General features: G+C 46.7%; 1 protein-coding gene across 1 annotated transcript in view; it reads right to left on the bottom strand.

Moving 5' to 3' along the window:
- Positions 1 to 16,717, bottom strand: part of LOC311100195 (serine/threonine-protein kinase PAK 3) — a 61,221-nt gene that overhangs the window by 23,251 nt on the left and 21,253 nt on the right. Inside the window, exons 2-5 of the mRNA XM_084141000.1 lie at positions 2,687 to 2,880; positions 2,145 to 2,245; positions 1,782 to 1,935; positions 1,484 to 1,521 (exon numbers count right to left, since the gene is read on the bottom strand). Coding sequence (XP_083997126.1) covers positions 1,484 to 1,521; positions 1,782 to 1,935; positions 2,145 to 2,245; positions 2,687 to 2,858 — 465 coding nt within the window. The 5' untranslated portion in view covers positions 2,859 to 2,880. The remainder of the gene's footprint in view (positions 1 to 1,483; positions 1,522 to 1,781; positions 1,936 to 2,144; positions 2,246 to 2,686; positions 2,881 to 16,717) is intronic.

The following is a 16,717-nucleotide window of genomic DNA, read 5'->3' on the forward strand; positions in this document are numbered from 1 at the left end:
AGAGGACAGGGGACCACTACAGAGAGATGGGGGGAGAGCAGAGGGCAGGGGACCACTACGTAGAGATGGGGGAGGGTAGAGGACAGGGGACAGCTATGGAGAGATGGGGGAGGGTAGAGGACAGGGGACAGCTACGGAGAGATGGGGGAGGGTAAATGACAGGGGACCGCTACGGTGAGATGGGGGAGAGCAGAGGGTAGGGGACCGCTACGGAGAGATGGGGGAGGGTAGAGGACAGGGGATCACTACGGAGAAATGGGGGAGGGTAGAGGACAGGGGACCACTACGGAGAGATGGGGAAGGGTAGAGGGCAGGGGACCACTACGGAGAGATGGGGACTTATTTCTATCAGTATCTAAATACACATGAATGGATCCTCACATATCAACTGAAGAGAGATTTTCATGGGTGAAGAGACACAAATCATGTTTTGGGGACCTTCTGCTGATGACCAGACCTAGCTGCTGACCTAGAGATGGCAAGGTGATCACTAGCGTGATATTAGTGGCAGAACATTTTGCTTCTGCACATTGACATAATGCCACCATATGGCACCTACCACTGTATCCCTGCACATTGATATGAAACTGGTAGCGACCTTGTATATTGCGTACATTCTTGTGTGTTTTACTCCTTGTGAGTTTTTATTCTTAGGTTTGTTATAAATTCTTTTTTATCTTTTGATATATGACCTAGTATTTGAACACTGCATTGTTGAGAAATAGCTTGTAAGACCTGTTGTATCCCGTTCACGCAACAAATAAACTTTGATTTGATACATACAGTATATCAGAGAGCTGACCGATTGAGAGGTGTGGTACCTACTGCCTGGCTCTGAACCAGCTCCTTATTGAGAGGTGTGGTACCTACTGCCTGGCTCTGAACCAGCTCCTTATTGAGAGGTGTGGTACCTACTGCCTGGCTCTGAACCAGCTCCTTATTGAGAGGTGTGGTACCTGCTCTATCAACACTTCATCAGGACCCTTAGAGTGCTGGGAGTCAACAGGCCGGCGCCACCGCCTGGGAAAACCAGCATTCTCCAGACATAACAAAACCATAGTAGAGAAAAGGCCTCCGTTCACCGACTATTCACACCCAAGCCAGAGGTAAAGTACCAACAGACAGAAAGTCTGAATGCAGGTGAGTGCACACAACCCCTGAGAGTCTTCTCTCTCAGTCCACCATTTACATTACACCGATGAAACATTACTCAGACAGCGACACAGCCCAGAGACAGTCCTTTGGCTGATTTCCAAAGGGACGCTTATACTCTGAGACAGTCATGTGAGGTCATGATAATGTTAATGGGCCCAGCGAGAACACGCAGTCTGGCTTACAGTGCTTTCAAAAACTCCAGAGCACCCTACAGCTGACGAGAGAGTACTACACAGACTATAAGCTCATATTTGTTTCTCTTTCAATAAATGCGGGCTAATTAGTTGTTAAGAGGAAAGAAACATGTTTGAAATGAAGTAGCACTTACCAGAGTGTTGGCTGCTATGTATCCATGTGCTGATTTGTCTGAAAGAGAAAGGAATCATTGCCAGACGTCCCATTCTCTTACATTAACAACACACTGACAGTTAAATATATCCAAGACATGAAAAAGTGTGCGGTCACAGAGATGAGGTCACAGAGCGGATCTGACCGCATGTACTGTAAATATTCAAAGCTTTAGCTCAGCACAGCAGCATATTTTCGCTATTTCAATTATTCAGAAATGTAAGGCAGAGAGATGATCTGAAACAGCGTCTGGCTGTTGTGTGTTTGTGTGTTCTTACCTCCGGAGGTGAAGCTCATGTATTTCTGGTTATTGACCGTCTCTTTGGAGTCGTAGAACTTGAGCACGTCCAGCACGGCCTGAGGGTTCTTCTTCTGTTCCAGCTTGGTGATGTTGGAGGTCTGAAGGAGCCGCGCCCACTGCTCTGGGATGCCCTGGGGGAGAGAGGTTACAGGTCATAGGTCAGAGGTCAGATCCACTCTGTGACCTCATAGCTACCATGGTTATTTTTAACATGTAGTGGTAATATGGGCCATTTAAAGGTATACTCAAAACCTTCACTGTACACCTTCCTTGTCTGTGATGTACCGTATACTGTTTAAATATATTCACTGGAACGTTGATCTGTCAAGGATGTACTTACAGTGAACTCCCCTGTAACAGCGTCAAAGCCGACATGGATGGTGTGCTCAAAGTCTGAGGGCAGGGAAATCTCAGGACGCTCCTTCTCCTTCTTCTTGTTTGCTGCACAGGGGAAAACAAAAATAACATTCAGATCTATTTCTAATACATAGTACACTGAGATTTTAAAGAGATACATTTTCAAATCAGTGTGGTATTATTCCTGAGCAGAGATTACAAATATTTTTAGAACAAGAACTGTGTTTACACAGATTATATGGCTCCAGCAACTTTTATATAACTCAGATTGTTTCACTCTTTGCTGAGGGCGAAGCTAAATATAAATACAATACCCATATCTCAAATTGCATAACTTAGAGGGGGCTCCTAACCGTCATAAAGCTGTGATGTTACTCTATCACTGATCAACTGGTTCCTTGTTGTCACTGGACCTCGTGAGCCAGTGGTGATGTCTAGGGCACACAGTTTAGGTCATGAGGTCAGGACAAGCTCATGCAGGACTCTAATTCTACAGTAAAATGTGATATGCAGCTGTCTGCTCACTCTTGTCTCCCCCAGGGAAGATGGAGCGCAGGCGGACCTTCTTGTTCTTCTCTTCAGGAGCCATTGGGAGAGGTTTGGAGCCGTGATTCACTGATGTAGAGTCTCGGGAACTACTGTTCATTCTCAAGGGAGGGGCTGGCGGTTTCTCTTCAATATCGACTCTATCGGACATCTTTAGTAACACTCACAATCTCCTAGGAAGAAAGAAAAACAAGAGAGATGGAAGTTTAGCATGGTGCTATGATAGAAAATAAATGAAGAGATTCTTAGGATCAAAGTGGAAAATGAGAAGAGGGCCGTGCCTACAGGCTCTTCCCTGAGATATCAAAATATACTAAAGTCCACCACTCCCTCTGCACTCTGCAGGCTTTCAACAAATCAACAACCAGCCCCCATTTAGAGACGTATTTTCAATCTCAATAACTGGATCAAGAAATGTGAGGAATGTTGTAATGGTTTTGAACTTGAGTACAAATTCTGTAACTCATATGAGTTGCCTTAGACTTCATCAGGAGTTCAACATAACGCCACAAGGTAAAGCCTTTGAATGACTGTCTCTCTCCCCCTCACTGTGTAATGTTTGCTGTCAGTAGAGGCATGAGCAGCCTCCAGCCTGCGTGTTTAAATCTCCATGGGTCACAAGAAGGGCTCTCTCTGTGCTCCAGGGGGGCACAATATCCCATAATCTATCTCTACTTAAACCTACAATTTCCTGTCATAGTTTCACTCTCGTTCCTAATCTTTTTCTTGAAGGAAGGCCTCTGTGTTCAGGAACTACTCAGTGTAATGTTTTATATCTGCCGTGTGCCAAAGAAAAAACAATCCAATCACAAGACTCACAGACTGGAAAACATCTAGCTATAAAACCATGTTTAAATCTAAATGACTACATTCAACAGAAGCTCTGAACTAAGTAGATTAAACATCTTTGCTGAGATGCTGTTTCAATCATCGTCTGCCAAAATGATGGAGAGAAACTGACAGTATAGAGACTGCAGCCCATCGACCTACATTCATATAGGAGGAGATAAATCCACCAGTACACATCTGACTTCATCTGGCAGCATCTGTAAACAGACTATCTAGTCCTCAGCATAGTCAAACCCTTGCATCCCTGATTGACACATATTCTCATGTAACATCATGGACTACTGCAGTTTGTACTGTAGTTTGTAGCCTATTTATAGTATTCTGCGTGTAATATGATAATCCGAGATTCAGCCAAGCCTCAGTTCAGACAGACACTCCCAGTTATAGAAACACTGACATTCAAATCAATCAATGTTTATGACACAACATGTTTCAGGAACATAGCTCACCATTACGGTGCCTGTTACATTGTGTTCCATTACATTATGGTGTATGTTACATTTCACACAACATTCTCTCAGGCATCTCTGTCCGAAATGTCAATATGTGAGGCGGACGTTTGGGCCAGCGATTTAGAATGTGTGTTCAAGTCATGGCTGCTCGGCTGCAGTTAGGGTAGGACCCAGTTAGGGTAGGGCCCAGTTAGGGTAGGGCCCAGTTAGGGTAGGGACCAGGTTAGGGCAGGGCCCAGTAAGGAGCTAACAGGTTAGGGCAGTAATATAATATGAAGCAGAGGTTCTTATTTTTCTCTGCTGCTCTGTTCCATTAATATTGCAGCTGCAGGCTTTAGGGAGCCCTCTCCTGGAGCACCGGCACCAGGGTAATATAATGAGATTGACAGGAGCATGCTCTGCATAGGAAACAGTGGGCACTGTAGGAATAGAAGCAGCATACAGAACAGTGAGCCAGACCTGCAGCTTGCAATAGAGCAGCCCCCTAGTTAGGGATTCCAACTACATCAGGAACATTGGCCTATTTAGGTAATGTGGAGAGGGCACTCAGATGAAGATGGGAAAGTCATCTGAAAGACTCAGAGAGGATAAATCTGTTTAAGTAAAGGTTAGGCTCAAGAAGGTATACTAATTGTCATCCTGAACCCTGTGCACTACAGATTAAGATGATGAGAAAACAGCTACAGATTGAGTTAAATTACAGTAATTCCCTCTCCAATGTAAACAAGTGAAAGTCAATGAAGAGCAACCTTCAAGATGACAGCACATTTTTCTCAGGCTGTTAGAAGTATGTGAGCTAATGAGCTGTTTGGTGCTAGAATCGTGCTATTGATGTCCAATGGCTTTGTTCGACTGTGAAATCACAACCGGGACAAAGAGAGAGAGAGAGAGAGAGAGAGAGAGAGAGAGAGAGAGAGAGAGAGAGAGAGAGAGAGAGAGAGAGAGAGAGGGAGAGAGAGAGCTGGGCTACATGTTCATATCTCTCATCCCCTCTTTCATCCTCAATCCCTCCATCCTCCATCTTAGGATCTTTTCACAACCTTGCCCTGAGGCCCATCATGTGATGTACAGTCCAACAGTCTCCGATTCAGGGCCTGGCACACAGCCTCTCAGAGTGGAGACCTACATTAGTAGACAAAGACCACCAGGCAGCACAGGATGTACTCACGGACCACGGGCAATCTCTCATATATAGAGGTAGAAGGAACCTTTGAGACATCAAATATTTGTGTGTGTGTTTTTGGTTTTACTATCCTTTTGGGACCAGAAGTCCTCACAAGGATCATAAAACAAGAATAATTTGGTGGGGGCTAGAGTTAGAATGATGGGTTAGGGTTTGGTTAAAGTTTAGGGTTAGGTTTAGGATTACGGAAAATAGGATTTTGAATGGGAATCAATTGTTTGGTCCCCACAACGATAGTAAAACAAATGTGTGTGTGTGTTAGTGTGTGTGTCTATGTGTTGATTAGAAGCCTACAGTTGAAGTCGGAAGTTTACATACACTTTGGTTGGAGTCATTAAAACTCATTTTTCAACCACTCCACAAATGTCTTGTTAACAAACTATCGTTTTGGCAAGTCGGTTAGGACAATTTTTCCAACAATTGTTTACAGACAGATTATTTCACTTATAATTCACTGTATCACAATTCCAGTGGGTCAGAAGTTTACATACACTAAGTTGACTGTGCCTTTAAACAGCTTGGAAAATTCCAGAAAATTATGTCATGGCTTTAGAAGCTTCTGATAGGCTAATTGAAATAATTTGAGTCAATTGGAGGTGTACCTGTGGATGTATTTCAAGGCCTACCTTCAAACTCAGTGCCTCTTTGCTTGACATCATGGGAAAATCAAAAGAAATCTGCCAAGACCTCAGAAAAATAAATGGTAGACCTCCAAAAGTCTGGTTCATCCTTGGGAGAAATTTCCAAACGCCTGAAGGTACCACGTTCATCTGTACAAACAATAGTACGCAAGTATAAACACCATGGGACCACACAGCCGTCATACCGCTCAGGAAGGAGACGCGTTCTGTCTCCTAGAGATGAACGTACTTTGGTGCGAAAAGTGCAAATCAATCCCAGAACAACAGCAGAGTAGGACCGTGTGAAGTTGCTGGAGGAAACTGGTACAAAAGTATCTATATCCACAGTAAAACGAGTCCTATATCGACATAACCTGAAAGGCCGCTCAGCAAGGACAAAGCCACTGCTCCAAATATAGAACTGTTTGGCCATAATGACCATCATTATGTTTGGAGGAAAAGGGGGCACTTGCAAGCAGAAGAACACCATCCCAACCGTGAAGCACGGGGTTGGCAGCATCATGCTGCGGGGGTGCTTTGCTGCAGGAGGGACTGGTGCACTTCGCAAAATAGATGGCATCATGAGGAAGGAAAATTATGTGGATATATTGAAGCAACATCTCAAGACATCAGTCAGGAAGTTAAAGCTTGGTCGCAAATGTGTCTTCCAAATGGACAATGACCCCAAGCATACTTCCAAAGGCAAAATGGCTTAAGGACAACGAAGTCAAGGTATTGGAGTGGCCATCAAAAAGCCCTGACCTCAATCCTATTATTCTGACATTTCACATTCTTAAAATAAAGTGTTGATCCTAACTGACCTAAGACAGGGAATTTTTACTAGGATTAAATGTCAGGAATTGTAAAAAACTGAGTATAAATGTATTTGGCTAAGGTGTATGTAAACTTCTGATTTCAACTGTAGGTGTTTGTGGCTAGTTTGTTACATCCTCAGGCCTCAGCATGGAAAAACTGTGTTTTCAGTTTTAATACTCTAAAGTAGCTATGTCCCTGGACTGAAACAGTCAACACAAAGCTACCTCCTGCACTTGTTTGGGTATTGGTGAGGCATGCTGTCACGGATTCAGCCGAGGCTGCCCCTCCTCCTTGCTTGGGCAGGCTTCGGCGTTCGTCGTCCCCGGAGTACTAGCTGCTACCGATCTATGTTTCTGTGTTTGACTTGTTTGGTCTTTATTGTGTACACCTGTTTCCCATTATGTTGTATTGTCTTCCCTATACAACCCTCTGTCTTTCATTGTGTGTTGTGTGTGATTGTATTCGTCATCGGCAGTAGTTCGTGTGCGGGTTGTTTTCCTCCCTGTGTGGAGGTTGTTTATACTCTGGTTACTTTCGAGTAAAGTACGTTTCCAGTAAGCTCTGTGTCCTGCGTTTGACTTCGCCTACCGCATTCACTGACGCTCTGACAGAATCACACAACTTACATGGAGTCAGCAGGAGCAGCGGTGCCAGCAGGATCAATGGAAGAACGCGTACAACAACAAGCTGCCATGATCCAGGCTCTCGGCACCGCCATGGAAGGTGTAGTGAACACCATGGAGCGATGGGAGAGAGGAGGTCTGCCTACACCTCCTCCGATTACACCCCCACCATCATCGATACCCATCGCTTCACCTCCGGGGTCCAGTGGGATTCGGCTCTCGCTCCCGAGGGCTTATGATGGCACAGCTGCCGGGTGTCAAGGTTTCCTGCTCCAGGTCGAACTCTACCTGGCAACCATCCACCCGGTCCCCTCGGGATACGAGAGCGTGTCCGCCCTCATCTCCTGTCTGTCCGGCAAGGCGCTGGAGTGGGCCAACGCCGAGTGGGGGGGAATAGACGCCGCTTCTGTCAACTATGCGGAGTTCACCCGCCGCTTTAGGGCGGTATTCGATCATCCACCAGAAAGAAAAGCGGCGGGTGAGTGTCTATTCCACCTCAGACAGGGGAGGAGGAGAGCGCAGGAATTCGCACTGGACTTTAGGACTCTGGCTGCCAACGCGGGATGGAATGAGAGGGCCCTCATTGACCACTACCGATGTAGCTTGAGGGAGGACGTGCGTCGGGAATTGGCCTGCAGGGACACCAACCTAAGCCTGGACCAACTGGTGGACATGTCGATTCGCCTGGATACCCTGTTGGCAACCCGCGGACGTCTGGATCCGGGGCTGTCCATTCCATCCCCCAGCACTTCCGAGCCGACCCCTATGGAGCTCGGAGGTGCTGGTATGAGGGAGACCAGGAGAGGGGCCGTCCCCTGCACACTCTGTGGCCGCAGAGGACACACTGCTGGTCGGTGCTGGGGAGGGTCTCCCAGGAGTCGAGGCAGTAGGCAGCGCACTGATGAGCCATTCCAGGTGAGTAGGCACCCAACTCACCCAGAGCTCCCTGTTGCGCATATGTGTATTAATGTTGTGTTTCCCGAGGTTTCTCCTCATTCCCAGCATAAGGCGCTAGTCGATTCAGGCGCAGCTGGGAATTTTATTGATCGTCAGTTTACCTATAAGTTAGGGATTCCTATTGTTCCAGTTGATGTGCCCTTCCCTATCCATGCCCTAGATAGCCGCCTCTTGGGGTCAGGGTTGATTAGGGACGTCACAGCGCCTCTCAGGATGAAAACGCAGGAGGGCCATGAGGAGATAATTAGATTGTATCTGATTGATTCTCCTGCGTTTCCCGTGGTGTTGGGGCTTCCCTGGTTAACTTCTCATGACCCCAACATTTCATGGCAACAGAGGGCTCTCGAGGGATGGTCTGATCAGTGCTTGGGGAGGTGTGTAGGTGTTTCCGTAGGGGCAATGACGGTGGAAAGTCCAAACCAAGTTCCCACCATGCACATTCCGCCTGAATATGCCGATTTGGCTCTCGCCTTCTGTAAAAAGAAGGCGACTCAATTACCACCCCATCGACAGGGGGATTGTGCAATAAGCCTCCATGTAGGCTCTGCGCTTCCCCGAAGTCATGTGTATACTCTGTCTCAGGAGGAGACGGCGGCTATGGAGACATATGTCACCGAATCTCTGAGACAGGGATACATACGGCCATCCACTTCCCCTGCGTCATCAAGCTTCTTTTTTGTGAAGAAGAAGGATGGTGGTTTATGCCCGTGCATTGACTACCGTGGTCTCAATCAGATCACAATCAAATACAGCTATCCACTCCCTCTGATTGCTAGTATGACGGAGTCATTACACGGGGCGCGCTTCTTCACAAAATTGGATCTCAGGAGCGCGTACAACCTGGTGCGTATTAGGGAGGGAGATGAGTGGAAGACAGCATTTAGTACCACCTCGGGCCACTATGAGTACCTCGTCATGCCATACGGTTTGATGAATGCTCCTTCAGTCTTCCAATCGTTTGTGCATGAGATTTTCCGGGACTTGCATGGACAGGGTGTAGTGGTGTATATCGATGACATTCTAATATACTCCGCTACACGAGCCGAGCATGTGTCCCTGGTTCGGCGGGTGCTTGGTAGACTGTTGGAGCATGACCTGTATGTGAAGGCGGAGAAATGTCTGTTCTTCCAAGAGTCCATCTCCTTCCTGGGACACCGTTTGTCAGCGTCAGGTGTGGAGATGGAGATTGACCGCGTTTCGGCCGTGCGCAATTGGCAGACTCCCACCACGGTGAAGGAGGTGCAGCGGTTCTTGGGTTTTGCCAATTACTACCGGAGGTTTATCTGGGGCTTTGGGCAGGTAGCAGCTCCCATTACCTCCCTGCTAAAGGGAGGGCCAGTGCGTCTGCAGTGGTCGGCTGAGGCGGACAGGGCTTTTAGGCATCTGAAGGACCTGTTTACCTCGGCTCCGGTGCTGGCCCTTCAGGATCCCTCTTTGGCATTCCAAGTTGAGGTGGACGCGTCCGAGGCTGGGATCGGTGCTGTACTGTCTCAGCGCTCGGGTACGCCACCAAAACTCTGTCCCTGTGCTTTCTTTTCTAAGAAGCTCAGTCCGGCGGAGCACAATTATGATGTGGGGGACAGGGAGCTGTTAGCTGTGGTTCAAGCCCTGAAGGTTTGGAGGCATTGGCTTGAGGGGGCTAAACACCCTTTTCTCATTTTGACTGACCATCGTAACCTGGAGTACATCCGGGCGGCGAGGAGGTTGAACCCGCGTCAGGCAAGGTGGGCTATGTTTTTCACTCGATTTGTGTTTATGCTCACCTACAGACCAGGTTCCCAGAACGCTAAGGCAGAAGCCCTGTCCCGACTATATGACACCGAGGAGAGGTCCATTGAGCCCACTCCCATACTTCCGGAGTCTTGTCTGGTGGCACCGGTGGTGTGGGAGGTTGATGCGGACATCGAGCGGGCGTTACGCACTGATCCTACTCCCCCCCAGTGTCCAGAGGGTTGGATGTACGTGCCGCTCGAGGTTCGTGATCGATTGATATATTGGGCTCACACGTCACCCTCCTCTGGTCATCCTGGTATCAGTCGGACAGTGCACTGCCTTAGTGGGAAGTACTGGTGGCCCACTTTAGCTAAGGACGTGAGGGTTTATGTTTCCTCCTGCTCGGTGTGCGCCCAGTGTAAGTCGCCTAGACACCTGCCCAGAGGGAAATTACAACCCCTACCCGTTCCACAACGGCCGTGGTCTCATCTATCGGTGGACTTTGTCACGGACCTTCCCCACTCACAGGGGAACACTACAAACTTGGTCGTTGTGGATCGGTTTTCAAAGGCCTGCCGTCTCATTCCTATGCCAGGTCTCCCTACAGCCCTACAAACTGCTGACGCCCTGTTTACACACGTCTTCCGGCACTACGGGGTACCTGAGGATATAGTGTCTGATCGGGGTCCCCAGTTCACCTCTAGAGTCTGGAGGGCGTTTATGGAACGTCTGGGGGTCTCGATTAGCCTTACCTCAGGTTTTCACCCCGAGAGTAATGGGCAGGTGGAGAGAGTGAACCAGGATGTGGGTAGGTTTCTGAGGTCCTATTGCCAGGATCAGCAGGGGGAGTGGTCAGGATATATCCCCTGGGCAGAGATAGCCCAAAACTCACTTCTCCACTCCTCAACTAACCTTACGCCTTTTCAGTGTGTGTTAGGTTATCAGCCGGTCCTGGCACCTTGGCATCAGTGCCAGATCGAAGCTCCTGCGGTGGACGAGTGGTTTCGGCGCTCGGAAGAGACCTGGAACGCTGTGCATGTCCACCTGCAGCGGGCTATCAGGCGACAAAAGGCGAGCGCCGATCGCCACCGCAGTGAGGCTCCGGTGTATGTACCGGGAGATCGGGTCTGGCTCCTGCCCCTTCGCCTGCCCTGCCGGAAGCTGGGTCGGCGGTTTGTGGGGCCATTTAAAGTCCTGAGGAGATTGAACGAGGTTTGTTATAGGTTACAACTACCCATTAATTACCGTATTAACCCCTCGTTCCATGTGTCTCTCCTCAGGCCGGTAGTAGCTGGTCCACTCCAGGACTCTGAGGTACGAGAGGTTCCTCCACCCCCACTGGACATCGAGGGGGCTCCGGCGTACTCAGTCCGTTCCATCTTGGATTCGAGGCGTCGGGTGGGGGGCCTGCAGTATCTCGTGGAGTGGGAGGGGTACGGTCCGGAGGAACGGTGCTGGGTCCCTAGGAGGGACATCCTAGATCCCTCCATGTTGAGGGAATTCCATCAGAATCATCCGACTCGCCCTGCTCTGCGTCCTCCTGGCCGTCCCCGAGGCCGGGGTCGGCGCACGGCTGGAGCCGCACGTCAAGGGGGGGGGGGGGGGGTACTGTCACGGATTCAGCCGAGGCTGCCCCTTCTCCTTGCTCGGGCAGGCTTCGGCGTTCGTCGGCTGTTTTTCTGCAACAGGATGCACCCAAGCTCAATTTAGATTCTCATAGCAAAGGGTCTGAATACTTATGTAAGTAAGGTATTTCTGTTTTTAATTTTTAATACATTTGCTAAAATAAAAATAAAAACTGTTTTCGCTTTGTCATTATGGGGTATTGTTTGTAGATTGTTTAGGATTATTTATTTTTTAATCATTTTTAGAAAAAGGCTGTAACGTAACAAAATGTGGAAAAAGTAAAGGGGTCTCAATACTTTCCGAAGGCACTGTATATATATATAATTATACAAAATGCAGACACAGGCCAGATGTGACCACTACAATAATAACAAAGACCAATCAGGTCCCTATCTGGTCAGCAGACATGGTGGAATGAATAATCAATGGTTGTATCAACAAATCAGAGGATGTTCAGAGCCTTTAGCATGCAGCTCATTAAAACAACACTTATGAATGCATCCCAGTATTCCTCCACAGACAGACAGGACGACGGGGCTTTATCAATCGCACTTCTGACTCATGGTACTCTACAAGAAACACGTCATAAAGACTAGACCACTTTGAAGGCCATAGGGCATATTCATGAATATGATGATTTGTGTTAACAACCTCAGGCATTGGGGTCTGTAACATAAAGCAGACTCAATGATGCCATGACTACTCTATCTATTCATCAGGGAATGTACAATACACTATACTGTCAGCACTGGGAGCTAGAATCAATGCACTAGAAGTGAAAGGATACGTATATCAATGGAGGCTGCTGAGGAGAGGACGGCTCATAATAATGTCTGGAAAGGAGTAAATGGAATGGCATCAAACACATGGAAACCATGTGTTTGATGTATTGGATACCATTCCATCGATTCCGCTCCAGCTATTGCCATGAGCCCATCCTCCCCAATTAAGGTGCCACCAACCTCCTGTGACGTATATAGAAAGTGAAAGCATGTGCACTGTTAGTTAACTATATCTCTGGTGTACATGCATGATGTCATCAGCAGGTTAACTGCAGGAAGTTCCCTTCCATTTCCTCCCGCCTGGGTATGGCCCCCTGCTAGTCACCTGACTAATGGATGGCTCCAGGACTGCCGACTGGTCAGTCTCCACGGGGACCACTAAAGATGGACGTTTCACGGGCGCCAAGACATTCCTTATTCTTCACTGACTGTAGCATAAAACACTGACCTATTTCGGTACAGAGTCGCTCTGCAGACTGACAGGCAGGTAGGCAGGCAGACAGTCTACTCTGTACTGTGTTAATGCACTACCCCTAAAAGGAGCATCTTCTGTTTCTCTGATCACATCCAACATTTTAAAAAACACAACAGCAGCAAGCAACAAACAACTGTCTTTTTTCTATGTACATGACAGGGCAAGATAACAAAATGTTTTTGTAATGCTGAAATATTTCAACCATGCGGCAGGGGAAACAGAATCCCTCTCATCAAGAGACTTCTCTCTGGGACTCATCAATAAATAGCACAATACATGTTTTAGATGTCTTCTGTTTGATTATTCAGCTGTGGATATTCAGTATCGTCTAAAATGATACCATGATGCCCACTTAAGACCACAAGCTGTGAAAACAGGCAGAAAAGTAGAAACAGGGATGTGAGGAATTGAGCTGCTGAGCCTAACATGCTAGCATGCCTTAAATTGGGCTTCTTCTTCTTGCTCGGCTGGGCTAGCATCACGGTTGCCACATTAGAATATGACGTCTTGACAGAAATAAGAATGTACACTTGTCAAAAACCCCACAGAGAGCCAGCACACACACCACTGCCTACTGCCTGCATGGCCCACCTAGTCTCAGAGATATCACTGAAGATGTTTTCACATTCCTCTTCCATAAACTATTAATATATCCATGAAGAGTAGCTATTTTCACTGCTCTTTGGCGCTGATCAAATATTAATGCTGAATTTGCCTGGCTAAATAGGAGGAGCTGTAGGAGGATTGTGATCTGGAGTCCATGCTGGCTCAGTGAGGGGGATGGGGGAGGGAAGGCTGGAGGAGTCTCACTGAGCAGGACAGGCTGGCTGGGCCTCTAGATCTGGCTCAGGCTCATGGCTCTGTGTAGCATGAGCGGAGGGGAGGGGTGGGGAGGGCTGGGGTGGTGGAGGGTTGGGGAGGGGTGGCGAGGGGTGGGGTGGGAAGGGGTTGTGGGGTGGGGTGGGGTGGGGTGGGGAGCGCTTGTGGAGGGCTGGTGTGGGGAGAGGAGGGGAGAGGTGGGGAGGGGAGGGCTGGTGGAGGGGAGGGGAGGGCTGGGGGGACAAGCCAGCTGGGGAGATGCTCTGTAGTGTAGTGGACATTGAAGAGGCATACCCAGGTTCTGTAACTTTGGTGGGGAGCTGTTAGGATAACCAATCATCACCTTTTGAGACTAGGCTGACTAGCTGCATGTCTCTACAGGACTGGAGTATTTCTAAGTGCTTGTGTAGTTCTGAACATTTTTGGAGACCTGTGTACGAATTTGTATTCCTACACAGGTTATTTCTTTTTTTATATAATATAGATATATACACTACCAGTCCAAAGTTTGGATACACCTACTCATTCAAGGGTTTTTCTTTATTTTTACTATTTTTTACATTGTAGAATAATAGTGAGGACATCAAAACTATGAAATAACACATATGGAATGATGTAGTAACCAAAAAAGTGTTAAACAAATCAAAATATATTTTATATTTGAGATTGTTCAAATAGCCACCCTTTGCCTTGATGACAGCTTTGCACACTATTGTCATTCTCTCAACCAGCTTCATGAGGTAGTCACCTGGAATGCATTTCAATTACCAGGTGTGCCTTCTTAAAAGTTAATTTGCGTTTGAGCCAATCAGTTGTGTTGTGACAAGGTGGGGGGGTATACAGAAGATAGCCCTATTTGGTAAAAGACCAAGTCCATATTATGGCAAGAACAGCTCAAATAAGCAAAGAGAAATGATATCCTATCATTACTTTAAGACATGAAGGTCAGTCAATATGGGAAATTTCAAGCACTTTGAAAGTTTCTTCAAGTGCAGTCGCAAAAATCATCAAGCGCTATGATGGAACTGGCTGTCATGAGGACCGCCACAGGAATGGAAGACCCAGAGTTCAAGTCACAGACACATCTCAACATCAACTGTTCAGAGGGGACTGTGTGAATCAGGCCTTCATGGTCAAATTGCTGCAAAGAAACCACTACTAACTGACACCAATAAGAAGAAGAGACCTGCTTGGGCCACGAAACACGAGCAATGGACATTCGACCGGTGGAAATGTATCCTTTGGTCTGGAGTCCAAATTTGGTTCCAACCGCTGTGTCTTTGTGAGACGCGGTGTGGGTGAACGGATGATCTCCGCATGTGTAGTTCCCACCGTAAAGCATGAAGGAGGAGGGGTTATGGTGTGGGGGTGCTTTGTTGGTAACACTGTCTGTGATTTATTTAGAATTCAAGGCACACTTAACCAGCATGGCTACCACAGCATTCTGCAGCGATACGCCATCCCATCTGGTTTGGTTTTAGTGGGACTATCATTTGTTTTTCAACAGGACAATGACCCATAACACCTCCAGGCTGTGTAAGGGCTATTTTACCAAGAAGGAGAGTGATGGAGTGCTGCATCAGATGATCTGGCCTCCACAATCCCCGGACCTCAATCCAATTGAGATGGTTTGGGATGAGTCAGATGGCAGAGTGAAGGAAAAGCAGCCAACAAGTGCTCAGCATATGTGGGAACTCTTTCAAGATGGTTGGAAAAGCATTCCAGGTGAAGCTGGTTGAGAGAATGCCAAGCGTGTGCAAAGCTGTAATCAAGGCAAAGGGTGGCTATTTGAAGAAACTCAAATATAAAATATATTTTGATTTGTTTAACACTTTTTTGGTTACTAAATGATTCCATATGTGTTATTTCATAGTTTTGATGTCTTCACTATTATTCTACAATGTAGAAAATAGTAAAAATAAAGAAAAACCCTTGAATGAGTAGGTGTGTCCAAACTTTTGACTGGTACTGTATATACAGTATATATCTATATATTAGGGGTGTAACGATTCGTTTTAACAACGATTCGATTTGTATCACGATTCGTGGTTGTCGATACGATTCAAGGACGATATTGGTTCATTTAGAACGATACGATCCGAAACGATTCAGTGACTTGAAATCGATTCAGTAACCTTTTAGCCAAAAATTCAACCAGTGTGACTGAAATAAATACCTGGATACTGGACAGTGCAGGTGAAGTTTCCTAGATTCCTGTTTCTTGTAAGGACCGCAATGGTGGCTTGATAATTTCTCGCTCGTCGGCTTCTCCTCTGTCGTCCGCCATGCTATGTTTTGTTGTCTTGGCGCCTTTGCGCTGCTGCTGGCGCGATGACGTCACGGATAGGCAGACTGAATCGAGTAATGTTTAAAGCCTTTATCATTAAAAGTGCTAAGAAAAAACATCCATATAAAGTCTGACGTGCTTAAATCCAATGGGTTATTTCCTAGTATCGATACAATCGATTTATTACATTTTAAAACGATGTTAGATCGATATATGTTGTCCAAAAGGCCAACTCGCCGAGCACAGATCGATGTAGTTGGATCATAGGAATATAAATCGATACATCGATGTAGTAGATGGATCGTTACACCCCTACTATATATCTATATCTATATCTATATAGATATGAACAACAACTTACAGACCCACACAAACAATGACTATATCTCATCTGCCCAGACCCGCATGCTCACACCCCATCCCTCGTACATGTATTACTGTTTGCCACTTCGCCGTAAATTGTATCCATTTGTTTTTCTCGGTCACCCATGCTACTGTATTTCAATATTTCAATAATAAATAATTTGATTTTTCCATTGTGTTAATATATGTTTAGTTTTTTATGTTTAAGTATATGTTTTTTCAAGATGAGTGATGAGAAGAGAATCATCCAGCCCATTGGGTATCTCACTAAACCCCCATATGACATGTCTTGATTATGAAGACAGATGGATTAAAAGTACGTTTACAGTATATTGTAATACTTCTGACAGCCAACTTTCTAGCTCCACCCACAACTTCCAGACTTTATAGCAATCCCAGAAAGCATGGATTATTGAGTCATTATTAGTTTTACACTTAAGACACA

The sequence above is a fragment of the Coregonus lavaretus genome (assembly GCF_964263955.1).
Source record: "Coregonus lavaretus genome assembly, chromosome: 24".
NCBI lineage: Eukaryota > Metazoa > Chordata > Actinopteri > Salmoniformes > Salmonidae > Coregonus > Coregonus lavaretus.